General features: G+C 38.8%; 1 protein-coding gene across 14 annotated transcripts in view; it reads left to right on the top strand.

Annotated features, from left to right (window-relative positions):
* Window positions 1–26,543, top strand: part of ncam1 (neural cell adhesion molecule 1) — a 74,774-nt gene extending 48,231 nt beyond the window's left edge. For 2 of the 14 annotated variants that reach the window (XM_022759671.1, XM_022759669.1), the window contains 9 exons: window positions 1,437–1,466; window positions 5,271–5,421; window positions 5,667–5,854; window positions 6,231–6,327; window positions 8,343–8,513; window positions 9,126–9,254; window positions 13,663–13,787; window positions 14,404–14,584; window positions 15,539–15,712. In XM_022759671.1, the coding sequence (XP_022615392.1) occupies window positions 1,437–1,466; window positions 5,271–5,421; window positions 5,667–5,854; window positions 6,231–6,327; window positions 8,343–8,513; window positions 9,126–9,254; window positions 13,663–13,787; window positions 14,404–14,584; window positions 15,539–15,618 (1,152 nt within the window). In that variant the 3' untranslated portion in view covers window positions 15,619–15,712. Of the gene's footprint in view, window positions 1–1,436; window positions 1,467–5,270; window positions 5,422–5,666; window positions 5,855–6,230; window positions 6,328–8,342; window positions 8,514–9,125; window positions 9,255–10,848; window positions 10,882–11,534; window positions 11,541–13,662; window positions 13,788–14,403; window positions 14,585–15,538; window positions 16,548–16,874; window positions 17,074–20,018; window positions 20,136–20,888; window positions 22,011–24,473 lie in introns of those variants that run through there. The other 12 variants (XM_022759660.1, XM_022759659.1, XM_022759663.1 and 9 more) reach the window with 12 other exon arrangements.
* Window positions 26,544–27,923: the final 1,380 nt, after the last annotated feature.

The raw sequence follows: 27,923 nt of genomic DNA, 5'->3' as shown, positions 1-27,923 counted from the left end.
TTAGTGTCACTGATTTAACTTGACATAGCATGTTGTCTAGTACAGCCTAGTACAAATGATCTGTTTGTTATACAGAGGTTTGATTTTATCTGTCATGATGTGAAGTAATTCTATATGGGGCAGGGTGTTTTACTGTATTTAGTGGCGTGAGAGATATAACCAACATGATTATTATAATCACTTATTCTTGATATATGTTAATTTATTTCCTGAGTAATAAATGTCAAGCCCATGTTGATCCCAGTCAAACAATGAGTCAAATATGCTTTTTGTGTTTCTACAAATAATATACTTGAACAATATTTACTCTAATTTTGTAAAATATGCCCTAAGTACATGAGACAGACATGAGAACATAACTGCTGCTACACGATGATGTGAAGAGGTCCTAGTTATTATTTAAATTATATGGTTTTGGTCAGTTATTGACTCTTTACTGCCACAATTCTTAAAATACAAAAAATAATAATATTTGTAAAGCTAATGTGGAGATTTATAAACATCCACTGACCAGGGTTGATGCCATCATGTTGTTTTTTAAAGAACGAGACTTTAAAATTCTGAATTCTTGCAAATCACAGTTTTGTCTGTTTTAGCTTTGGATTACAATCAAAACATAACAATGGGTGAAAAAACACTTAATTTGAAATTTGTAGTACAAGTATTGTTAACATTCAGAGCAGGACATCTGACTTGCAAAATTACTCAACATAACATGGGCCACCTGTAGGCAAAGATTTATTTCCAAGTCTCACATGGGGTGTAGAAAGAGCAGCAACTAAATTGCTTATTTTAAAACCGTCATTGTTTATTGAGAAACCTAGCAAGTGTTGTTCAATGACTTGATCGACTAGGGTACTAACTGTCGTTTCTTGATGTAAGAAAGGGAAGAGGAAAGGCTTTTTATATGCACAGCCAAAGACAACAGTGAGAGTAAATTCTGTTATATTGGCTTTTATCCTCTCACTATTGCTTCAAGCCTCAAAAATGGATTGTGAGTCGACAATTGCTGCAGTACTTTTACGAAACAGACCGACATATCTCTTTTGTAGCAGTGTAATGGAGTCACCTCTTCCTGATAAACCAATAACCTTCTTATCTGTAAGCATTTGTGCCATCATGATGCCAATGGACTACTGCTTAGAAGCAGTATGTGCAGTACAGAAAATAACACACTGAAAATTTACCTTTAAAATATAACATTTATTGTCACATAATAGGCTTCTCTGGAAGGTAAATCCAAAGCCTTACCCCTTATTATATCTGTAGACCTTTAGTAAAATCAGACATTCAGCTCAGGTACTATGGGTGCACAGAAAATAAACTGTGGATATTTAATGCATGCAATGTGCAGCATCCCAGCTTTGTCTGGATAAGGATTACTTTCTAAGAATCGCTTTGCCTTGTGTTTGTTGTTCTGTCTCTGTCCTCTACAGGCATCATGGACTCGGCCCGAGCAGCACAAGGTATTCTAAATGCATGACTTTTTCCTACACCCATCCATCTTTCATGTCAGGGGAGTCTAATTCAATTCTGGATGGATGCAGATCAAAATTCTTGATCAAATAAGGGTCAGGGAAAGTATAAACCCTGTGAACGATGCAGTAGTCCGCCTGTCTCTTTGTTTTAGTTGTTTGTGTTCCATATAAACTTAACATGCTGTAGCTTACTTCAGCCTGTGTTTTTTTCCAGATTTGTAACTGAACACAGGTCATTACAAGACAGCTGCCTGCAGATATGATTTTTTTAAATTACTTTTTATGGATTGGATACATTAATCTTTAAATGCAGTTTGTCAACCTGTTTACTCTCTGATGCATTTTATTTATTTATTATATTTTTGAGGTAAAACTCACACTTTTCAGACCTCTGCGTCTTTCCACCCACATCTTCAGATCTCACTCAGTCCACTGCCAATTCTTGATTATAACTTCAACAGGTATTTTTGACATTGTAAAATAGTTTCCTGTCGTTCTAATTCTTTGTACCAAAGATGACTGAATATTTATGTAAGAAAAAATGAAACATGTCTTTGTGCAGCAACCCAGAGTATCAGAGCCAGGTACTTTTTCTGAAAGAAAGTGAAAATTGGCAGAAGAAAGAGCTGCCCACATAAGCCTCTCTCCAACTTTCTTCACTATTGAATATGTGTTTTACATATGTGAGAAAATTGGTGAGAAATACCTCTTTGTTGGGTCCAATATTAGTGCTAAGTGCACCATACTGGAGGATAGAGCTGGTAAAGATTCATTTTTTGGCTTTCAAACGAACAGAAATTTGTGCTCTCACGAAGTATGCCATCCTCAATCAGCCCATCACCATTTCAGGCACAACATCATACATTAGGGTTGCCATTGTTATTTATACTTTTGTATCACTTGACAGGAATTGAATATGTATTTTTAGACCATTTGGTTCCTCAAATAGCCTTGCTATTTTATTTTAAAATTGCAGGGAGCTCTGCACATAAAGTGAATTGGTCTTTTCCTTTTACTCCTTTTTGTGATAGTTTTGAGAGTGTTTTTTTCTTTTCTTTTTCCATTCATTGTTTCCAGCAATCAGTAAATATTGACAGCTGATATGCATTCATTAATGACACCTGTGATTACACAAACTTTGGAGTGAAAAACCTCATCACTCACTACAGGAGGTGAGGAAGAACCTCTAATCAGGCACATGCTGACAGTAATTACTAGGTTTGTGTAAAACTGTGATTTACACTTGGTTACACAAACTTTTTTGTGCATCAGTTTAAATAAGCGTTAGACTTCATATACACTCTTACCTATAAAATGAGGGGGAAAAGCATGATTTTGAACATCTGGATTCATGATCAGCAGATTGTACAAGAAATAGGCAACTTCAAAAAGCCCAAACAGTGCGTCTTACTAACCTTACTTCTCAGTGTTTTAAGAAGGATGAAGATAATCCCAAGCAAGTGCCACTTTTCCCTAAAACAGAAACACATAAAAGGCTTAAAAATTTGTTATGCCATCCTTTTTTTTATTTTATGAACCACATTTTAGTTAATCTGTTGTCTCACAAATTACATCTCGGCCACATATATGTAGCACATTAGTGGTTTCAGATTGTGAATGTATTGGTTTACATTAATGGATCAGGCGATAATTATTTTCACTTTCTGACATAATGACATGGTGTTAAAAGTCCACTTGGACTCTGAATTGATCAGTGTGTGTCTTTCTGCAAGACATCCCATTATAAACCACTCAGGGGAGGAGTATGAGCACGAAGCAGTATGGGCACGCTGAGCATGTTTGTTGCAAATGCGTAGGCAGCTGAGTGTTGATTTGACAAGCCGCTGAAGGGAAGGTACAATCTGTGGAAGGTGCATCTGTATGCTGGGACAGTTAAGATTTGGTGAGACATGAGTTTAACATGTCCTCAGTGTATTCTCAATTTTATGCTCTGATGTTCCTGCAGTGTCTCTCTCCTCTGATGGTAAAGCTGAAGAAGCTGGTTGGAGAGCTCTGCTGTCAATGTTGTTTGATTTATTAGAAGAGCTTATGTCTGAAAGTCTTTTTTTTTTCTTCCCTCATCTGTTTTATGCCAGGTTTTCACACAGACATGAAAAGTGGTTTCATATGTATTTGTAAGAGGCAGTAAAGCCAAAAATATGATCAAGGAAGTTTCCAATAGACAGCCACTCTGGTGCAATGATGCGTTAATGATGAAAACCATTATTATGAAATATGTTAATGTATCACACCATTAAATTGCAGTGAACATACAATTTTCCTCTAGTAGATAATGATATTCATTACAGGTCCCTGAGAAACTGACCATATGTGGTTCTGGCTTTGTTTGCATCTTGATGCTGCATTCTCCAAAAAGGAGCACAAAATTAAAAAGGACTTGATATTGAGGCATAGTGACTAACCAGGACTTCATGGTTGTACATAGTGTGGCATGTTGCACAGATGCAGGAGTCAGAAGCACTACCACAGGGGTCGAGAGAGAACACTCTGCACGGGGGTCAGAATAAAAGGGTAGTGTGTTATGTAAGTGTCTCCCTGGTCCTGCTACCCGCTATGCATAATGAATGCCCCAGACATGCTTTGTCTATTGAATTTGAATACAAACTAACGAGGGTTTCTCTTACATGGCTTCCCAGACTGGGCCCTAATTCAGTATGTGTAAAAGCAACCGTGCCATTGTTTTGCCTCTAGCTTGGATCAAAGCCATGAACGCAACCAAAAGAGAGGCTTAGATATTCAGTTGTGCAGCATCTTGTTAAAGGAATAATTCACAAAAACACCTCAGCTTACTGTATAAAAAAGTAAAGCACAAAAACGCTTGTATGTCTCATATACGATAAATTGGATTTGAATTGGTTTAAGACATACTGAGTTAGAGATTTTCATCTAGACGACAGTTAACATTTTCTGTGTCATTAGCAGCCTAAATAAACAATTAAGTTGCGGTTCACCCAACTCATTTGTGAGGAGAAATTAATGTTTATCTGTATAATAAATGTTTTGAATAATAATACCCTAGTGGTGGAAATTTTCTTTATAAAAGGCGAAGCTGGGTGTGTCTGACACTTAACACTACAACAGTTGAGTCTCAGATGACGACGACGACGACAACCACAACAACACAGAGTTATTGACCCTGAAGGTCAGGAAGCTACTTATGGTTGGATGTTGTAACTCTGCATATCAAGTTAATCAAACCAGGTATCTCTAGAGCAGGAAGGTCATTTACACATCTCATTAGCCAGCTGTCTTTTTCCCAGGTTTCAAATGCTATGTGACTTGACGTGTGCCCTTCATCAATGAATGTGGGGCATGTGCTAAATGTGAGTTCACAGAGCGCTGCAACCTAATACACCAGAAAACACCACACGTGTCTTCAGTGTAAAAGTGCAAGTGTGGTATATAAGGTGACGCTTTGTCTAGTGTCATGCTTCAGCATATTTCTCGACTCGGTAAGCCTTCGTGTGAAAAGCTCTAGATGGTTTCTAGTGCTTTCTGTCATCAATTATTGATAAGCTCCCTGTACTTTCAACTGTGTCCTTATGTTTCCACGTAACAGAGCAGAATGTACCTACTTCATTAATGTTATCTGTTCTGCTCATTAAAGGCTCACTTTCATAAGCTTTTGTTTTTCAGGTCACACATCTTTCCTCTGAAATGTGCTCTGTAGATATAAATGTGCAATATGGCTACGGAAAATAACTGATCTGATGTGAATGGGTTGTTTTTTGTTTTTTTTCCTAAACCAAGCTTTTTTTTGCTCCCATTTAGAGTCTGGATGGAAATGTGGTGGTGAGGAGTGATGCTCGTGTGTCCTCTCTCACTCTGAAGTATGTCAAGTATACAGACGCTGGCCAGTATCTCTGCACAGCACGCAGTGCCATTGGAGAGGATGATCAGCTGGCGTACCTGGAGGTTCGCTGTAAGTATTTCCGTCATTCTTAATAGAAGTGTTTGGGCCTAAAATATTTGTACGCCCTTGTAAAAGTGACTTTACATCAACATACTTAGTCTTACAACCTTCCACCCCACCGAACAAAATAAACATTTCCTGATCATATAAAGCTCTTAAATTCAACTTTAGACAGCACTATATTCAGGCACTATTAAAACCACAAAGTCTAAAATGTTTTGGCAGAAATATTCAAGTGTATTTTTGTTTCCTAGATGCCCCTAAGATACAAGGTGCAGTGGCAGTGTATACCTGGGAGGGAAATCCGGTGAATATCAGCTGTGAGGTGATGGCTCATCCCAATGATGTATCTATTGTTTGGCTGAGAGATGGACTGCAGCTCCCCAACTCAAACACCACCAACATCAAGATCTTCAGAACTCCATCAGCCAGCTACCTGCAGGTACACACACGACAAACCACAACTTACTCTCTATAAATGTACACATATACACAGTCCTTCAACATGTACACACACACACACACACACACACACACACACAGAAACACACACACACACACACATCCCCCATGTGTCATCAAGATTTCATGACCATAGACTTGAAGTGAAGGGTTTTCTTTCAACTCCATTCTGTAAAAAAAAATCATATGAATAATTCAGCAGCAGGAGAGCTCACAGCAACAAATAAAAATAGGCTACTCTAATGGACAAACAAAAAGGTCACCTTCAGAGTGTTTGACACACAAGTTTGTTCATCTGTTTTGGTACACTGCCCTTCATCTATTTGCTGCTTTCTTTTTTTATTTTCCTCCTCTAGATAACCCCCGAGTCTGAAAATGACTTTGGGAGCTATAACTGCACCGCCTCTAATGAGATGGGCACAGAGTCCAAGGAGTTCCTGCTCATTCAGGCCGGTCAGTGATGATATTGCGATTCAAAGTCCGTCTTTATTTTGCATTTTCATGTTTGTGTCCGTTTTTTCCAGCATTATCAAAATTTTAAGTATTGATGATAGGAAGAAGTCTTATGTAGGATGTACATATTCAATAATTGCTTGAAGGGGACATATTATGCTCATTTCCAGCCCTATATTTTTTAGTGTGGGACTAAACCTGAACCTAAGCCTGCCAAGAGGAGCGCACCGCCTCATCCTCTTTCTGTTATGGACATTCTGAAAGCAAACTGTACATAATTGATTGTAAATGGTAACTTCTCAAATCCATCCGTACATGCTCAAGCTTAGAGTGGACAGTATGTTTATCCACAGCATGTAAAAATGTTTACATATATGCTCCTGTTAATAGTTGTATGTGTGGGAAATGTGCTAAAATGCTGACTGAAATAGAATGCTGTCAGGAAACACCAAAGGTAGCCTTGTTAGTAAAATCTCATTCGGCTGTCGTCAAGCGACTTTATAGTAAACCTGCACCATCGGTTATTTCTAAACAAAGGGAATTTGTGTTTGCGCCAAAAAAAAAAACAGAGTCTTCTCGATGACAGATGGCGACAGGCTATGACTAATCAAACTCTTCCTGCCCTTTGCTTTAACTGTCTTTGTGCGAGGGCGTGCCAAATTATTGCAAATGTGTTACATAGTGACGTAGACAAGTTATGGAAGAAAAGCCTGGAATACAAACAAGGCAATTCAGCCACATGAGGAGCAGTGTTTTCTGTGGGAGAGAATAAATCCCTTTGCCGACTTTGGGCTTTGTAACTTAACAGATCTTTTACATTCACAAAAGCTATATAAACACATTCAAGAAAAGGGAAAAGCAACTTTAAAACCTTGTGTGTTAGGGATAAATAATCAGTAGTCAAGGTAAATTTCATTGTAGCACACAAATTAAATTGTGAGTAATACAAAAGGTTTTTTCTGGCCCCAGGCTTTAGGAGACAATTTTTCACCCATATTCAAAACACATTAGACCAAAACATCTACCACAATGTGGGATTACACAGAGCGGTGTTTGTTTAAATAGATGATAAACTTAGATGAAAAGGCAATGTAACCAATGTGAGATAATTTAACATTACTTCCCTCTGGTTGTTTAGACAATAAAGCGGATCTGAGCTTTTCACTTTGTGCAGTGCAGAAATGTAAAACCATACATATTATTGTGCACACTCAGAATTTTACTCTTATTTAGATAAACAACATTTTTATCAAAGTTACTTTTTGTGACACGAGCTCACCACCAGCAGATAGCATAGACTGGCTATTCACCAGCACATTGGACAAATGGAACAGAGAGCAGAATGATTGTGCAAATGTTGAGCCACAATCTCAAGTAAACGAAAAGTGATTCAATACACAACTGTGTTCCCACCAGCGTGTGTGAATTTCAGCCACTAGTGCTTGAATATCGAATACAGGAGAGTGTATTGGTGGGTGAACTAAAATAAGATTATCTGCTCTTCTGATCATCTGATTAAACTTGCCTAATATGAATGTAAATAATGACTGGTCAGTTAATTGTGTTCACCAGAAATCTGATATTTTCTATACAAAATGAAGTTTGTCTCTCAACTTCATTTTTATTTTCTTCAGTACCAAATGCTTGCAATTTTGGGATACTTGAGTTACAGTGTTCAGTTATTTTCTTTCTGCAGTTATCATCATTTAAGGCTGATGTTGGATCAGCTGTTACATCAGTTTGTCATAGGCACATTTAAATGTTTTTCCCACCTTCATTTTTTTTTAAATGAAATAATGTCAAAGATATGCAACATTCAGTGCCAGGGAAATGGCATTATTGTCATAAATCATAGATGTCTTACTAAGATGAAGCAGTATTACATGTAATTTGGAGCTATTAGGAGCTGTGAGCTCATTCTGTAAGTGCAATGGAACAATGGAGTCTGACAGTATTGGTGTGGTGCAATCTAACAGGTTTTGTTGTAATCGCACTGCATTTCCTCCCTTTACCAGAGGTGCCATCAGCACCATCCATCAGTGAGGTGAGGCCCTTCTCCACCACAGCACAGATCCAGTTTGAGGAGCCTGAGTCCACTGGAGGTGTTCCTGTGCAAAAATACAAAGTGGAGTGGAGGACGCAGCACAGGGGCAGCTGGGTGCACAGGGTATTTGAGGTCCAAGATGGTAAGAACACAAATTGAAACAAAAATGATGTAAATGATTTTGTTTCACGTAATGCATAACACTGGAACACTGCATTAATTGCATTAATTATTTCAATCGTTATATCTAGATAATTTCATGTGATTTTGTGATGTTTGCTATATGGACATACATATCAATATTGTCTTAAAAATGTCTTTAAAAGTGTGTAGCTACATTCATTGAATGAAAGGAAGTTTTCCCTTAGCACTTGTTGAGAAATTTTTTGAGAAAAAATGAATGAAAATCATGAGATAGGATTAAGCAATAAATGATATTATTTAACAATGAAACAGGCAAGATTAACAATATGTGCTAAGAAATCCAAAAAATTCTTTAAACATGGTAACTGAGGAACAGCTTTCAGTTAGATCTGCTGTCTGGTTTTAGACCTTTTAGACCGTCGCTAAATAGATTTATCTGTTGTTTAAACATTGTTGGAATGAAATGAGAATTGCTCTAATCACTGTGTACTTGTGATGGAATTAATTATGCATGTATTGTTGGAACAGGGGATGTGTTTGTTTTACTGCTAATCAAAATTATCAAGGTGTTCTCAGCAGGGATTGCACTGCCTCTGATATATTGTAACAGGCTCCATCAGTGAGGTGACTATCACAGGCCTGAAGCCAGAGACCAGCTACGAAGTGAAGTTGTCAGCCATCAACGGCAAGGGTGAAGGTGAAAGCACTCCAGCTGAGTTCTTCAAGACAGAGCCTGTTCGTAAGTGGCGCAAGTTGCACATTTTACAGCTCACTATAGAGCTTCTATCAGACCTTTTTGACCTCTGTCAACACAAAAACATTACCTGAGGTCCCTCTGTCTTGGAGTAAGAAGTGCTTGTCTGTCCCATTACTGATCTAAAATCTCATTGAAGAGAAGAGTTTTTCAGCTGCTGCACAGCAAGACACAAGTCAGACTATTTGGACAGTGTCACAAAAGCTTCCAACAGAGTCTTTTCAGTCTAAAGTCTGTCCTCTTCCAAGTTTTTTGTTTGTGTAGGAGTAAAACTGACAACAGGAACTAACTCACTTGTGGGGGATCTAAATTTAAGTTTCGCTGACCTCCTTGTTTTGCTTACTTAGTTTTTCCATGGAGGGACATGGAAATCTAAGAATTAAGGGAACATTTTTATTGTCCAAGTGGCTTATCGCCATCTTGCTATTTTACACATGAAATTGCTCTTTGATTTCATCACATAGATCACATTTGGATCTAATCACACAATCATTTAAAATCCACAGTTTTACAGTCCTTTATTAGGCTCATTATGGACTTGCAGACTATGAATTAGAATGTGAAGCAGCAAGTTATTCCTTGGTTCTTTAAATACCAGCCTTGTGGTGAGTCTCTAACTCATTATTTAGTTTTTAGCCCCCTCTGTTGGTTGGGGATGAATGTTTTGGTATCTGTTGGATTCACATTGATTGTGCCGGTTGACTCATAATTGATCCCGTTTTTGTTCCTAATTGTCTGCATGCTGCTCATCTCCACATACTTTCACTTTATAATTTTAATCATCAATTTTTTTATCCATCATCTGTCTGTTGTATCCATCAGGCCACACTTACAAAAGTAAGTGATTCATCTCTTTTTGTTGAGCTCTCAGTTGAACTTGAACCTTTAATGTGTTAGGTGTTTTAATTCTGTTCAGTATACCTTTGCATTAGTATATTTGTAGAGCATTATCTTACCCGTTTCAGTTTTGCTTTAGATCTGCATGTCCTCACCCTGTTTCTCTGTTGTTTGACACCTACAGTACGTCTTAACTGTTCCAAGAGATTCCTGATGAGATGTTTAACACACAACGTATATGACAAGATCAAAATTAAACCCATGACAAAGACAATAAGTAAACGCCTGTTAAAATTCAAAGTGCTTGTTTAATGACTAAAATTTGAGGTCTAAGACTGCAGGCACAGGGCAAATCATTTAGGGTTTTTAACATTTTTTAATAGTAATTTATTACTCTAAACAAACATTTTTTGATGTCTATTAATAATTAAAGACCAATTAGGGTATCTGGAATAAATTAGCTGGAATAAATCCTTGAAATATAAGAATGTTTGACTTCATGCTGTTGAACCAGTGTATTAAAGCAGCCTTTGTGTTTTATGCGTGCCTCCTCTGCCTCATTCCAACCTTAAATGCAGCAGTCATTTAATAAAATGTTTTGTTTCCTCCTCTTTTTTGGTATAGTCTGCCAGAAATGAGTCTTAGTAAACTCTTCAGTGAAGTGTTATTACAGAGACTCAGGTAGTCATTTGTGCAGACAGCTGATTCTTATTGCCTGATATCTTCTCTTTTATGTCCCTAGACGGCATTTTTCATTTTTTCGCTGAAGACACAGGTTTGTTCTGTAGTGAGGATAATAGAAGATTAGTTTTTACTGCTGTAGCTGTTTCGTTCCCTACAGGATAGCCCCATCACCCTGATCATCCTCAACTCCTCTGTCTGTAGATTTTATTTATTTTACCCACATCGCATGACATAGCAGCATAGAGTTATCCAAATATGAATATTAATATAATTTTGATTAGCAGCTTTTGAATTAATTGGCTTAATGACAGTATCATGAATTAATGCTCTAATCTCTGTATTTCAAAAGCTGTACATTTCCCCTCTGGCTCCAGCTATTTGGTGTAATTTGGGAATGTTTACATTTGGATTAGGCCCATCAGCATTGATTAATCAGTTGCCTTGCAAATTACGAAGCCTGTAAAGTCAAGAGAATAAAGCTAAAGATGTCTATTGCACTTTTCACATTGAGAACCCAAACAGAGGATTGTCTGTGCTCAGTTGTTGTGTATACCAGTATGACTATGTTGTGATTCCATGTCTTTCTGTTTTAGTTTGTCTCTGGCTAATTTAAGTTTTGTTGTCCTCTACCTGTGTCTAAGTTGTGCTGTATGTTATGTCTTTTATGTCCCTCTTCAACCACTCACATGTGCATTTCATGTGACTTATTTGACTTGCATGGTGCTGATGATCCCGTCCTCTCAGCAGAAGGTAACTTAATGTTGCAGATTTTTGAAAGAAGATTCCTAACTGTAACCGAGGAATCCCACAATTAAACAACACATTAATTGCTTCTATGCAATCATGTAACACATATCTACCTCAGTCCGATTAATCAAGTCATGTAGACATTTGCCTCAGCTGGATAAATGAGGGAGAGCCAGAGCTGTCGTCACAGTAATATATAACAGTCAAGAGTGCTTAATATCAGCATCACTTGGATGGTTTTGATAGCCCACTACCTGAGGGATGGTACCCCTCCTCCTTATAGGGTATTTCACTATAAATCAGGTGTGTAATAAACACTTTCCTCTGATTACAAGAGAATCATAATCAGTGTCCTCACACCTCAACCTCCCACAAAATATGGCTCCTTCCAGCCATTTGCTCTGGTTCTCAATCAACAGCTATCAGTAATCCTGCTCAGTGCTACCATATACGATATATCTTCCACATTGTTCATCATCAACCTTTGTCTGAATACCATCACTACAGGCTAAATCCACTAACATGGACTGGTGAATTTATCAGGGTTTTGAAAGCAAGAAATAATACTAGTCTGAATACAAACACTTCACGTCTTTCTTGTTGTCTATTAGTAAGTAAAAGTTAATTTTAGAACTGCAATGCTTGGTCATTTAGTTATGACTTAAGTTTTGTTGTGATTTATCTACAGGAAACTAGGAGACATCCATGCATTAGTCCACCCCCCCCCCCACCCCCCCCCACCCCCCCCACCCCCACCCCCCACACACACACACACACACACGTCATCAGTCAGCAAGGTGTTAGGAAGCCCAGTGAAAGCGACCAGAAGCACAACTGAAGGAAGTTACCTTGTGTATACTAACGCCAACAAAAAACATCAACCTCCAACCATTAGCCACGCTAGCATTACTGTGATATGCTACAGCAATGCTAGCAGTAAGCCGGCTAGAAATAGCAACATTTGCCGAATAATATTGGTCATAGCAAGTTAGCTGCTGTAGCCGTCACTAATGAAAACACACATGACATTTAGTAGCCATCAAGTTGCTTACACAAGCAGAAGAAAAAAAGCCGGTACTGACCACGATTTGAGCCAGTAGTGCTCATGTCCAGTCCGCCTGTGTCCTGGTTTTATTTCTTTTCTTTGTCGGAGGCCTTTTAGCTGAAATACTCGTTACATTAGAGGAGTCAAATCTGAAAGGTGCTTTCACCTGCACGCAGTGTACCGCACTGTGCTATCCCACCTGTGGGCGGAGCTTGTGTCTTTTGGGGAGGATCAACTGTTTAACAGGAGGGACTCACATGGATTAATATGTGCGCGTACATGCACTAACATGCACACGCACACCCTGTCAGACCTGATACCAATAGGAAGAACAGAGAAACTCAGTTTAAAACACAGTAGAGGGTGTGTGACTTTGTTCTCTGCTCAGGACGCTATTACTCCATTATATCTTTACATAGAAAATAATTGTTTGCTGCTATATTATTGTTTAAAATCTTATTTTCGGAACATTTATGACAAAAATAGCCAAATTTGAAAATGTATTGTTGTTTGTTATATATTTAAGTATTTGATATAACACTGATTGTGGAAATTAGTCCTATGAGTTTAAGAAGGACAAAACATTGCTTAGTGTATCTGACTTGTACCCAGTAGTTATCTTTACAGTTAAACCTATTTCTAATTCTATGAACCGCAATTGTACATAAACATTTCGGTCAGTGATAAATAACCCTTTACCCTGAAGCCTTGTATGACACTGGGGGAATGTCAGTCTGTAATTTTTTTTCCAATTGAATGTCACTCAGCAACTGGGACTGAATCAGATAAGCATGTGGCTGTGTGTCACTCGGTAATTAGTCAGACTTGAGACATACCATCTTGAGGCAAGTGATTAAGGAGGACAAGTGACCTTAAAGGACAACAACAAAGAGAGCGGCCAGTTTCAGACTTTAGACTTTCTTCAAATTTCTAATGACGTTTTTTTTTTCCTCCCATTGTGTAATTTTAAAGGTGGACTGACAGAACTCCCTCATGCTTCTTCTAAGAAAAATAACACGTCTCTGCTTTTTTTTAAATGAGCCTTTAAATAACCTCTGCATTGCTCTTGTGTGCCTGTAGGGAATCCCAATCCTCCGAAGCTTGAAGGAATACTTCAACCCAAAGGCAACTCCCTCAAAATCAGCTGGATCAAGCAAGACGACGGTGGCTCACCCATCTTACATTATCTCATCCGCTATAAACCAGTGAGTATGGTGATTAGAGGTTATGGTATTAGGTCTATGTGAACTACTTTGATAATCATATTCATAATTCTTTAAGCAAAATGCCAAACATTCTCTCAAATATCCTCTCAATATCCTCTCAATAATTAATCAGTTGATCAAGAACTTAAATGGCAGAGTAATTATAAATTAAAATAATGAAAGTTAGTTGCAGCCCTAAAGACTTTTATGCTCATGCCTTCGTGTCAATGCATATGGAACTGAAACGATTGCTGATAAACTGATTAGATGATTGCCATTAAATGAATCTGAAACTATTGATTCATCAATTAAGCCTGTTTTGAAGCAAAAATGACAAACATTTTGATGTTTCAAGCTTCTCATATGTGAGGATTCTTTGCTTTTCCTTGTCTTACATCATATTAAATTGTAAATCCTTGGGTTTGCAGTTGGTTGGACCAAAGAAGGACATCACTGTGGGCTTCAAAATATCAACTTGAGAAATAGTGGACATTTTTCACTATTTCCTGATGTTTTATGGAACAAATGATTGATCAATTACTCTGAAAAATAAACCGTAGGTTAATTGATACTGTAAACGAATGCACATACTGAATATCTATCTGTGTGTCCTCAGATACAAGCGTCAGAGTGGAAACCAGAAATCCGACTGCCCAGCGGCAGCGAGTATGTGGTTCTCAGTGGGTTGGAGTGGGATACAGAGTACAATGTCTATGTGGTGGCAGAGAATCAGAAGGGCAAGTCGCAGCCAGCAACCATGTCCTTCAGGACGTCCACAGAGCCAGATGCCATCCCAGGTACCCTCCCTCAATTCATTCGCACTAAACTGGAACTAAACTGCCAGAAAACTGAGGAGCCAAACTCAAAGCTCGAAACTAGAGCGTCACATTCTATTTTTAACTCTGAAAGGTGAATGACAACTAAATAAATCTACAGAAAAAAATAGATTTCCTGGACAGCAGTGAGCCAGAAATGATTTTCCGGCTGAATTTTCTCTCTTTAAAGTTTTGACAGCCCTTGCTAAATGAGCTTGAGTTTGCGCTCACAGAACTGGGACAGGCACTTTCCACAGAGGATGAAATGATTTCCTCTCGGTGATTGTAGTTTTTCTTTAGCTTTGTTTACTATTAAAATAGAAGCTAGAGTGGATAGTTTGTCCCTTTGTAGAGGCAGCCTTCAAATTGACCCTTGATAACCACTGATTAACTCAGCTTCAGGAGAGGGTTTTTTACTAACCGTACAAAAACGACACAGTCTGTTAGATTCCCTTTAGGTGCTAGACACTGTTGAGCGCTTCGCTGAAACATCGCAACTCGCACCATTATATCTTCCTTTCACTTCTTTTCTAATTCATTTTCCAATCTAAAGCATTTCCCACTCACCCACCACTGAGTCACCTTCGAGTCAACATGTAGTTTTCCCCTTTGTGCTGTGCTTTTGCTTTGATGTGTTGCTGTTTTTTTCTCCCTTGATACAATTTTTTCCACCTTTGGTTTTCAGACCTGACACATTTTCACTTTCTCTCTTCCTCTGTTTTCCCCACCCTTCTCTTTTTTTCCTCTTTGTTTCCCTTCATTCCCTCCCCTGTACTCGTCCTTTATTCTCTTTCCCTTTCTCTCTCTATCCCCTCTCTCAATGTTCCTGCTCTCTTGCCTGGTCCTGGACATTGGTGTGGTGGACCACGTGAACATTTTCGTCCTGACCTGTGTGCATTTTGGTGTGGTCGGGGTTGTGCTGTCCTCCCCCCTCAGCCACTCAGGGCTGCTCATCTGTGACATGCACTTTGGTATCACTCATCTTGTCCCTCATCACTGTACTTCTGCTCTCTTAGTTTTTGTTGGGAAAGCACATCATAACAGTAGCGGAGAGGTTGCCTTTTCTCTGGCCTGGCTGTCTCTCTGGACGCTTTCACTCCTTAAAACAGACTTTGTCCGTGACAGACTTGTCTCTGTTATGGGTGAGAAAAGGGTGCTGTGTAGCTTGAGAACAGACCAGACAGACATGCTGTACCAAAGGCAGTGGAAAACCTCCGCCTCCCACAGATTCACTCTGCTCAACATTAGCACAGCTAGTCATCAGTACTAGACAACAGAGGAGTGCCAGTTTACAGTAATGATCAATAGTGGAATTGAAATGAGGTTATTTTAAAAATAGATAAAACAGAGTAAAGGCTGAGTGCTGGACATATCCGTTTACATAAACACTGTTCTATATTCTTTAATCGCTCACAAAATTTTGCATATGTACTGTAAGGGTTTGTAACATTAACGTTTACATTATTAAAAACAGAAATGTCTAACTAAATATGTTTGTAATAATAATGGCACCGTTGATAAGCTGTACACAGAAGTATCATAAGGGAAACTGTTATTTTTGTGCTGATTACTAAGACAAATGTCCAGATATTTCTCATGCATGTAATGTGTATCAAATGTCATTCAAAAATACCTGTTTTTATACATTTATAATTGGAGGGTGCTTGACTCAGCTGTATTTAATTCACTAGCAGACCTTGTTTACATGTTAATTATTGGCATCATAAGAGTTAAATTATCTGTAAACAGAGAATATTTTAGAGTTGACACTCTACAGTCTTCTGCTAGAATTAAAATGGACTTTACATAAATGGTGATGATGCCTCACAGGTTTTTGTGATATCTGGAAAAAGCCTCACGTCCATTTTGTCCACAAAATGTCCTGCATGTCTGGGTAACTAGCAACACAGTGTAAGCTTTGGTTTGCTCTTCTTTCTAATACCAAATAAATGGGTTGAATATATATTTCTTATGTTTTTGTTTTTTTTTTTTAAAGACAGCCTAACCCATTTGCATATAAATTCCTCAACAAGCTCCATATTTAAAACGAAGTTTTATAAATAATTGAACACAAGTCAGACAGCAAAGTCTATGCAAACATCACACTGCTTCTAAATTTATGCTGAGACAACTAGAACCTATCATTGCTCATTGCAGGTGAGTTGTTTCTGTGTTATGGAAGTATTTGCGGTTACAGTAGCATGGTTGTTTCTATAAAACTGTCACGCTGCAGTTGTTCAGCAATCTCCCTCTCTTGTCTCATGTCTGGCAGATTTGGGTGATGAGGCAGCGCTCTCCATGGGCATCATGATCTGGGCAGGGATCCTTGTTGTGGTATTTGTACTCCTGCTGCTGGCTGTGGATGTCACCTGTTACTTTGTCAACAAATGTGGCCTCATCATGTGCCTCTGTGGCAAATCAGGCACAGGGACCAAAGGACACAACCTGGAGGAGGGCAAGGCAGCTTTCATGTGAGTATTAGAGACAGTTAAAGTACATGCACTTCAACAATAATTTAAAAAGTGACCCTGGGCCAGATCAACATTAAGGTCCAGCTAAACTGTAGGATCCAGTTTTCTTTTCCAACCTTCATTTATGCATTTTATTTTCACAAACTGGCAACATAGATGTTTTTAAAGTTGCTCTAATCAGTGTTTTTATGCATCTTTCAGATGACTTTTGTTTTTACAGCCCGCTTTTGTTGGTGATCACTATCATTTCCTGTCACAATAGACAGTTGTTTTCAGCAAAACAGCTCTAATAAACACTACCTGCCCAGCACCAAACGGCAGCCAGATAAAGTTAGAGGCTAGCAGATGAATAAAGTGGAGCATTTAACAGTTAAATGACAGATTCAAAATGTTTCAAGTCTGTATTAAAACAATAGTCAGGTGCCCTCATGAACATTGACACAGGGTTTTGCTTGCTGTGATCGTTCTCCCTGTTCATACCAGCCATTAGGATATTCCTCCCTACTGCAATTTAAATGTAAATTATGGAGACAAAATTCACCAGTCCCCTTTCCATGTAAAAATATATTCCAAAGTTCTGGCTTCAACCATCTGAGTTAGACAAATCAAGTGGACATTTTCCAAAGTTCTTTGTTCTTGTCAGTACAAATTTCCTAATTTTCTTACCATCCCACCACTGTAGCTCAGCAAGAAATCACTGTGCAAACACATACCCCAACAACTGGAACTTTGGAAGACACGTATATGCTTCAGATAAGTCTTTGAATACATTTTTGCACAAAAACTGCAGATTTTTCCCCCATCACTTACACTAAAAGCTCTTTAGGGAGGGATCTTTTAAAGGCCAGTATGAACAGGAGGAATAATTAGCGAGCTAAAACTTAAAGTTCATATGGGCATTCGGCATTTGTCTTTAGACAGACTTGAAAAAAAACAGTGTGAATCTATCCTTTAAAGAACCACATATTTCCCTCAGGAGTTGGAGGAATCTAAAACAGGTCTTTAAGTAGAGTGAATATTGTAACATTATTTAAACTCTGCATTAACATATGAACTAGTTATCCTCTCTGGATAAGGAGAAATGTGTCTTAATGCAAGTTGTAGTTGAGTCTATTGTTAACAGCAGAAGGTTGGATAAGCAGCAGCAATGTAATGATATCTAAGCCAAGTATAAATGCAATCTGTATATTGTGACTCCAATAAGAAACTAGTGAAAATGTGTCAGGTCTGAAAAATAGTTATGCTATGGGATATTTGTGTTAAACTGTGTCATAATTAGTGTATGAATTGAATGAGTTGTGGCCAAAAACATGTTTTGTGAGGTCACAGTGACCTTGACCTTTGACCATCAAATTCTAATCAGTTTATCCTTGAGTCCAAGTGAACATTTGTATCAAATTGAAGAAATTCCCTCAAGGTGTTACTGAGATATTGTTCATGAGAATGGGACGGATTATACAGACAACCTGAAAACATAATGCCTTTGGCTCTGGCTGTTGCCAGTGCAGAGGCATAAAAAAATGTGCCCAGCAAGTTGAATTATCATCTAACTGTGCTTTTTACCTCCCTTCAAGCAAGGCCGGCAAAAGCTACTAGTAGTAGCAGTAGCTAGCAAGTCTTCCCTCATGAAGACAGGTGATTTAAAAATGATTGATGTCCATCCAGGACATTGTTTGTTGCCCAAAAGCCCAATTTGCTAATATGCATACTGAGATCCGACCATAATCGAGATAATAAGAACGCTAATTAATACCAGGTGTAAATTCAAAGCCGTGTGGATCTGATGTCATTATGCAGTATAATGTATCGAGATACACATCACATATTACACTACATGCTAATGTTGCTCTCTGTCTGCTGGTTGTGTAAACATAGGTCATTTTCTAACTAGTTCACCATATCAACTTTATATGATAATATGTTGTGTTTGGAGCTTGTTCTGCTGCCCCCAAGTGGCCAAAATCAATAAATTAAATATGACCATATATGATGCTCTTTACACTATTTTGAGTAATAAATCTGTGATGTTAAAAGTATTCCAGATGTTCTTTAGATCAAGTTCTAATTTATCTTTTTGTTGTTTATACCTCATCTACTACACTTGTACTTTGGTGACTTCCTACTTTTCCCAGAAAGCCTTTCAAGGACTGACATTTAAGATGATTAAGAGTTTTAGCTGAAGGTTTTACGTTTAGGCTGATGGAGCAAGAGATAAATGGGGAAGATTTTTCCATTAGGAAAAACTGAAGAGTTGTGCCTCAGGAGCAAAATAATCATGTCTTGTGATGGTCCACTCAGTCAGTATCTAAAGGAACAGGGAAAATACACAAATCAATAACATGGGCCATTAAATGAGATGAAGTTTTTAGAGTGGTTTTCTCCTTCAATGAAAATATGAAGGATGCTGGGTTTAAGTGAGGCATTGAACTAATACACTTGTGCACAATAACGCAGTTTCAAATCAATTTGAGTGGGAAGTTGCATTGTGTATTGATTTGTGCTACATTTCATGCTGCCAGTTTCTCTAAAATACAGCCATATGGACTACTTCATGTGTCAGCCGATCAAATATTCAGACTGTGATTGGGTTGAAGATAATCCATTTGGCCTGTATACATAAAGAGCTCTTGTATGTAGGGCTTCAACTTATGATGATTTTTATTACAAGTTAATCTCAATTAATCATTCATCTCTCAAATGTCAAAAAATTGTGAAGGAGGCCAATCGCAACTTTCATGAGTCTAAGGTGACGTCTTCAGATGCCTTGTTTTGTCTACCCAGCAGTCCATTTAGCTTATTGTGATATATAATAATAAATCCTCCCATATTAGACGCAGAAACCTGAAACATGGCAGAATTGTTTTCACTATTTTTGTTTGATAAATGAATGAGTTGATTATAATCTGTCGCCATTTTACCAAGATGTACATCTTTCTGTCCTACAGAAAAGATGAGTCCAAAGAGCCGATCGTGGAAGTCAGAACAGAGGACGAGTGCACAGCCAATCATAACGCAGCAGGACCTACAGAACCCAATGAAACTACACCTCTCACAGAGCCAGAGTGAGTAAAAGCTGACATACAGCACATAGCCTTTTTACTGCTCAAGTCTTTATAGCTGTTGTACATTGCACTCCACTTCAAAGAATAATTACGTTATTCAACAGGACATTTGACCCTTGAAATTTTCAGAAAAGTTGAGGTCATTCTTGAGTGGAGTCCACTGAACTGTGTTGCTTTTCTGTTTTTATTCCCTTTCAGAGGCATTACTGCACTTTGTGTTTCTTCTCCAGCCTTTGGAGATTTTCTCTCTCATTATTAACAAGGTTGAAGCAATACCAGTTAAAGACACTGAAAGGCTTTTGTCCTCTTGAGTGTGGTCAACTCATATGAAGTCATTTGACAACCTCAGCAGCCATCTCTCATATCAGCAGTCTGGAAAAATTAGATTACACAGTATGACATTGTCACTGGTACTGTTTAACCCTTATAGGTGGTTCTGCGTGGTGCTGTAGTTTTCTGCAGGAAGACTGGTGCTTTTTTAGTACATTAGTTTTCCTAGTCGGTGTACTATGTGTTGGTGTGTGTATGGGATGTATCCTTTAATGTCCACTCACAGCATGACGCCCTCTTTTTCTTTGTTTCTTTTTCTCACTAGGCTTAATAGCTGCTGTTTTTTAGTTGCTTTGTCTATGTTTGTGTGAATTTGTAAAGCCAACTAAATCCTCTGCATGCTCTCGTCCGGGCCACCCTTCCTCTGTCACAGTCACCCTGGTGTCTAGTCTGTGTGTCTCTGTTCTCTCCCTGCTCTCTCAGGCTGGCGGCTTACACTGCTGCTCTGGCACTGGAAACCCTCTCCTCCGTAGCCACCAACTCTGACACAGCCACTGCAACAATTGACCCCGCTCAGGACAGCCCCTCTAGCGAGACCACTACCCTCACTTGTAGCCTGTCTACCCCGGCCAACGACCCCTCACCCACCCCCATCCTGGCCCCAGCCCCTACTCCAGAGTCGAACGCGACCCCACCGACTCCCCTCCTCTCTACGTCTGCCGTCGAGGCTAAAATGGCCCCCTTAGTAGAACAAAGAGGAAACAACACCCCAGAAGAACAAGAGAAAAAAATCACTCCTCCTTGTACACCTGAACGGACTAAAGCTCAAAAATCTGGGACACCAATACCACCTAAGCGTCGACACTCTCCCAAACTTGCCGCTCTGAATGCTAAAGGTAGCCCCTCTGTATCTCCACTTGCTGCGTCTTCCTCATCGTCCTCTCCTACTCTTGACACCAAGAAACCTGCTCCCAGCCCGCCGGTCACCAAGCTTCCCATGCAGCCACATGCTGTAGCCTTAGACACCGAAACACCAGCACAAACTGCCTCCATTCTAGCAACCACTGCCCCTCCAAAACCAGATACTGATTCAACTACTACTGCCCCAGACTCCAGTGGTCGTAGCCTTACTGCCTTTGACACTAACAAACCTACTGACCAAACAGTTGATAATAACATACCCACTGCCAAAGATGCTGTTATTAGCTCTCCTTCAGTGATCCACAGTGCTCTTAAAGTCCTGGATGCTGAAGAACCTGCTCCTCTAGTTGCAGACGTCTTCTCTGCTCTTCCTGTTACTGCCATTTCTTCTGCTCCTGCCCCCCCCAGTCAAGGGGCACTGGTCTCGAATGATCTCCTCACAGCGGTGTCGGACACGTATGACTTACTAACCCCCGACGTGGCACCCAGAAGTGCTAATTTAGAGTTAGAGCTGACAAACGGGACCGAGAGACCCTCCCTGCCCTCGACAGACCTTATTAGTTTAGACAGCCCGCCCTCTGCCCCCTCTCTGCCCAACGGAGACGGAGCAGACCTCCCCCCCTCAGGCCCAGTTCTGGAGGCATCAGAGACTCTGGCCAAGACCGCTCCTCCTGTCAACGATGAGTACGGCTCCCTCTAGAGGTTTATCTCTGTGTGTGTGTGTGTGTGTGTGTGTGTGTGTGTGCGAGTGTAATTTGTATGCCCATTCATTCACCACCGCATCTTGCCATTGACCACACAATATGAAATATTGTAATGGTAAACTGTGGTAATGACATTGGGATAATTATCAGTGAGATGTTGTGGATAGAGGAGTGATATAATGGTTTTGTTTTTTATGCTTGTGTGTGACAGTTCTCCATTGTGGGGTCTCTACTGTTGCAACATTCACCACAAGAATAGTTGAGCCCCTTTCAGACATGCAGCTCGTTACATAAATGTGATGGCAATTTTGCACGTCGATCTCATGTCTTGAGAAGTCCCTGAATCACTTTTACAGAAAAAGTCACAATGACAATCTTCTTAGTTTGAAGCTCACCTCGTACGATTTCTGTAAAGCTTCCAACATGACAGTCTGAACTAAATATGCGCCAGATTGAAGTACAGGCTACAGCAGCACAAGGTAAAATGTCTTTCAGCCTTCTGAAGAGTGTTGTAAGAAATGTATCACTTCAAGGATAAAGCTGGTGATATTCTGTATTTTTCTTACTGTCAACAAATCCCATGAAAAGACCAAAACCAACACGGAGTTGATCCTACTAACAGGTTCTGTCTGTGGAGTCAGAACCTGATGTTTTCTTGTTCCTCTGTGCCAAAGAGCTCCATTGTTGTCTGAAAAGCTTTAAAAACAAATAAGCCACATCATTGCACTGGGTGACATGTTCCTTCATTACAATGTATGTGGGTACTGTAGTTTATTTTGAGTGAGCCCCACATTCATTGTTCTGCTGCTGTTTAAAACTACAATATCCAGCTATTTTAGGAGATTAAGTCTTTTTTTTGATGAAACTATATATTTGTGAGCCTTTTTTTTTTTTTTTTTTTTTTAAGATTTTTGTTTTCAGTAAGAACCACAGGAAGTGGGAAATATTGAGACATGATACATTGTCATGTCTGATATTTATCAGACTGATACATTGTTGGTTTGGGCCTTTTGGACAATAAGAAAAATATGGAATAACACCAGACTTATCCTTTAAATTATCTTTAAAAAAAACACTGTGAATAACATAACTCAATGTTGAATTGTTGAGGAGATTCTTCTAATATCAGATTGGTTTCTGAAAATTAGTTGATTTACAAAAAAATAATCAGCTATTTTGATAATTGATTGTCATTTTTTCAGAATAAATTATTAAACATTATATAGTTCCAGCTTTTCGCTTTAATGGATCCAGTTTTGCTTTGTCTTATTCTACAATGAACTGAATATTTTTAGGTTTTTGAAGTGTTAAGGGAAAACAAGCAAGTTCATGACATCACTTCAATTAATCATCATTTGAAGCCCTAAAAGTGTTTTTTTTTAAAAACCCTCTTAGAACAACAATAATCAGACCTGCAGTCTCCCTCTCTGTATATTGTTTAATTCTATAATTATAAATATCTAGAAAAACAACCACTTTATGTGATAAAATGGAAATAAAATGAGTGTCTCGACTTTATGTCTTCTCATTCTGTGTTTGGGCATTGTCAGACATTAAAAAATAGGTATCTAATGATGAAATTAATGAGAGAATTTAGTAGGGGGTTGAGTTTAAGAAGAGGGGACGAGTGCTTACAGTGGCTATTAATTAAGTCTTCAACAGCAAAATAAGTTGTTAAAATCAATCACTGACAGAAAACATTCTTTACTTTTTAACTAAGCAGTTCCACCACTCCCTCTCGTGCGCCACATGCCAAATTTCGCACAAGCATTGTGGCTCGTTCCATAACAGTCCTGTCAAATCTGAATAAAGCTGTAACACCTACAGTACATATGTAAGCCATCACTATAACAGACAGATGAATCCAGCAATGTCTCATATTCCATGTCTGAAATGGGCCTTATTTTAATGACAAAACATTTCGTCTCAGGCAGTAACTCTCTGCCTCTGAGTGTTGCCTAAATCCTCAGCAACTCTGCAGCTCTACTACAGAGAACAGAGGCTAGCCGTGGTGTTTTCCTGCTCTGAGCTGCAAAAGAGAGGAGAGGCGCTGCGGGCAGGATGTAGAAACTGTGCCTCACTGCTTTAACACGAACATGGATATCACAACCACAAGCCCAGGGCTCATTGATTGTCCTATCACAGTCTCTTTGAGGTAGAACTAAACTGATCAATACAAAGTATTTGCTACACAGTTTAGGAATGAATTATATGGGTATGTCATTATCTGTTTAATTTTATCTGTCTGTTATCAAGGTGGTGAAGAAATATGTAAGAAGACGTCTGAATACATAATGTCTTCTTACATATTGGGTGAAGATGTCATTGAGAATAAATGGTTAAACTTGTGTTTAACTAAAGTGTTTGTTTGCTGAGAATTCTTTGTGTTCTTGCCAAAGATGATCAGATTTGTAATTTTGAAATTCTCCTTTTTCCACTGCAGGAAGATTTTTTCTGATGAGAAAGTCAAACTGGAGGAGGCCGAATTATCAAACGCCCTGACGGAGATCGCTGCAGAACACAACAGTGTCATACAGACAAAAAGCACCGAGAGCAAAGCATGATGGGCCAGGGAAACCCCGGCCCAGTCCAAAACATTTTGCAGCAGCAACAAGCAAGAAACACTGCAGGAGTTTTGATTTCCAGTGCCCTTAACTACATATTCAAAACACACGTGTCGATTGGTTAGAGCGCACTTTGACTGTGCTTTCATTTCTGCTTTCATTCATGAAATGTTTACTACACCCAAGGAGTTTATCTTTAGGTCATAAGAGATTTGTTTTATTTTTTTATTCTTATTTTATTTAAACCAGTCAGGATGATTTAGAAAATCTCTTATTCTAATGGTTGCTTGGTAAATATATGAAATTAGACTCTACTTTCTATTGTGCTAACAGTTTAAATTGCGATTGCACACAGGTATTGGATTACTATGAGAAATGTAAAAAAAAAAAAACTGACTATATATAGAAATTATTTTTGTTATTTTCATGTTCTACTGCTCAAATGTAAAACTGTTTGCATTTATTTTTGGTTGACTCTTAATTTGTAGACTAGTCTCATTAAATAGCTTGTTCTGCATGTCTGACCTGCAAGTGGTTGTACAGTTTTGTTTACAAGGTTTATTGTTTCACTTTGTCTGTTACAGGGATATTCCATCTCTCACAGATTTACTGGCATTGATTAAACATAGGCCCGAGTTCAATGTTTGGATTAAAACCATATTTGCTATGGTTTTAAAAATACAGGATTAACCCACAGCACGCTGCAGGGGGAAAGAGACTCACAGAGAATCCCACAACACATCGACTGTGTGCTTCATCAGATCAGATTTGGCCCATTTTATGATCAGATTTATTCAGACTGTCACTGCTGTACAACAGTGATAGTTAAAAATATTCATTAATAAAATGTGTTTGATTAAAAAAGGCAACTCATTGAACACAAACATTCACAGAAAGACAAAAAATGCAGAACTGCTGATTCTCAGCCAAGGGTGGAAGAACCGTGAATCAAGTGATCAAATGTCTTATGATCTTGAGCTAAATATACGCCACACATTTGTTTGGGGGGCAACAACTACGATAGCTATCACTTCTTCCTCACATTAAAGCAGATCAATGGTCTGGCTTCGTGCTTTGAGTTGTGCTTTTGAAGCAAAAAATAAATAAAAACCCTCAAAAGCATTTTTGTACTATTTAAAAACTACAAAGATTTCTTTTCCATTCCTGCCTGCAAGCTTGTGCACTGTGCCTGTGTGTCAGTAGATTGTCTTGTCATCAGTTTCTATGATAATCTGCATAGCTTTGTCGTGAGAGATTTAGCCTTTTCTTTTTATTTAATATATTGTATTATTAGAATAAAAGTACGATAAATGGACTAATGTGGTCATTATAACACGTGTAGTGTATAAAACTGTCCGTCTCTGGTCACAGCACTATATATTGCCAGCTATAGTGAAGGGAGGTGTTTTGAGCCTTGGCATGAATTCAGTCGGTACTTTATAACGTATAACTACAAGGCAGATAGACGTGCCCATGTTTGTTTGGGGCAAATAGTTCTCATATTGATTTAATGAGTGTTAGCCTTTGGGGCTTGTTCTGGCATAAATACACATTATTTTCATTTCTCTCCCCCAGGTGTTATTCAAGTGTTCTGTAATGTGGTCTTTAAATTTCTTTATTTTTTCTATTTTTTTCTCAGTTTTTGTCTTTTTTGTATAAAAATCACTCACCAAGAGCGGCTGCTTGACAAGTTCAGGAAGCAGGGTGGTCCACCTGAGGCAGAGGATCAAACTTTTTGTAAAAGCTTTAGATAATAGATGTAATGTCAAGCGAACCGAACAAATACTAACAAAAAACAAGCTTTACCCACCTTGTACTCCACTGCTGTTACCAGACCACCTTGCTCCCTCGTCTCTGGACGCTCCTTTTGGTTTTATTGGGTCAAACTCAGAAAATATCTGTTGTGTACAGTCTGAGTGCTAACCCATTTACAAAATAAAAAATGGTTTCCGAATCTAATTTTGTCCTGGCCCATTTTGTCATTAGATTCAATTACTTTCCCCCACTTTTTTCAAACTGTGTCCTCTCACATTCAGAGCGTGTAGTAACATATTTTGGACACTAGATGACAGTAAATATCTGTTTTTAGATTACCTTTTTGTTTTCGCCATGTCATGGACACAGGACTATTTACAGAAAGGTTACAGTGCAAACAGGTTGTGTTGGGGCTGGAAGTTCCCCGGGCTACTTGTTCAGAAAGATGGGGAACAAATAAACACGTGTTACATAATACATGTTTGTGTAGGAGTAAAGTTAATACTTCCAGGCTAGGATGTCAAAATACTATGTACCAGTGAGGGCTTGATATTTTCAGCTGTGGTAAACCCCCCCCCCCCATCAGTCCCTCTAATGTGACATGAACCCGCAAACCGGTGCCGTGTCAACAAAGTGTAAACAACCACAGCGGCCAGCACTGACCCGGCACGGCATCCTGTTTCAGCCACCACACTACCGACTGTCACTTTTGCCCCACTTCATTTTTCTCTTGAGTCCTGTTAAACACAAACTGGTGTCATCTATATGCCCGCTGCATTAATCAGTTTCTGCTTCTTATTTCAGGGCAACAGACTGGTCCTCACCATTATAGCCGACTGTGGTTCAGATGCCCTGTAGATGTCTATGATTGCAGCCTTGATGGAGAGACGAGGAGCAGAGGGCGATCATTTAGAACCGTGACGTCTCCCCGTTGGTGATTTGCAGCCAGTCAAGTCTGCAGCAGCCAGCCACGATGATACAGGAACTTAGGTGATGTGGCCTTCAAAGTAAAAGGGTAGACATGAACAGGAGAGGTGAATGGCTTTACACTGCAAGGGTTGTATCAAACTGTGGGTATTGTTTAAGTATTAATTTCCGTCTACAGTTGTAGCTACAATTGAGGTAACTCCTCTGTAATTTTCTGAAAATTGTAGTTTTATGAGTTTATTCTTTTACGATAGAAGTATTCAGGTCGCTCATTTAAGTAGCAGTAAACATTTTGAAGTGAAAAGAGGTAAATGCAACCACTGGAGCAAACAAACATTGTTAATGCATCGTTTCTTACTTTTTATTTCCTGAATTTAAAAAATAGGAAAAATTAAATCATGACTGTGATGTGCAAAAGTTTGGGTAAGCTACTAATTGGCATTTCTTTTTTTTTTGGCAGACATCGCAGAAAAAGTTGCAAAAGTTCTTTGTAGCACTAAATGTCTATCTATTCTTGATCTATTAATTTTCACCCACTTTTTCTTCCAGATCACTTCAAGTTCAGAGATATTTTAGGCCATCTTGCACACACAGCATGTTTAAGCTCTACCCATAGATTTCCAGTCATGTTTGGGTCAGGGGACTGC

Source organism: Seriola dumerili, unplaced genomic scaffold, assembly GCF_002260705.1.
Source record: "Seriola dumerili isolate Sdu_G_001 unplaced genomic scaffold, Sdu_1.0 BDQW01000330.1, whole genome shotgun sequence".
Classification (NCBI taxonomy): Eukaryota; Metazoa; Chordata; class Actinopteri; order Carangiformes; family Carangidae; genus Seriola; species Seriola dumerili.
Note: the sequence above shows the minus strand (reverse complement) of the source record. Positions and strands in the feature narration are given on the sequence as shown.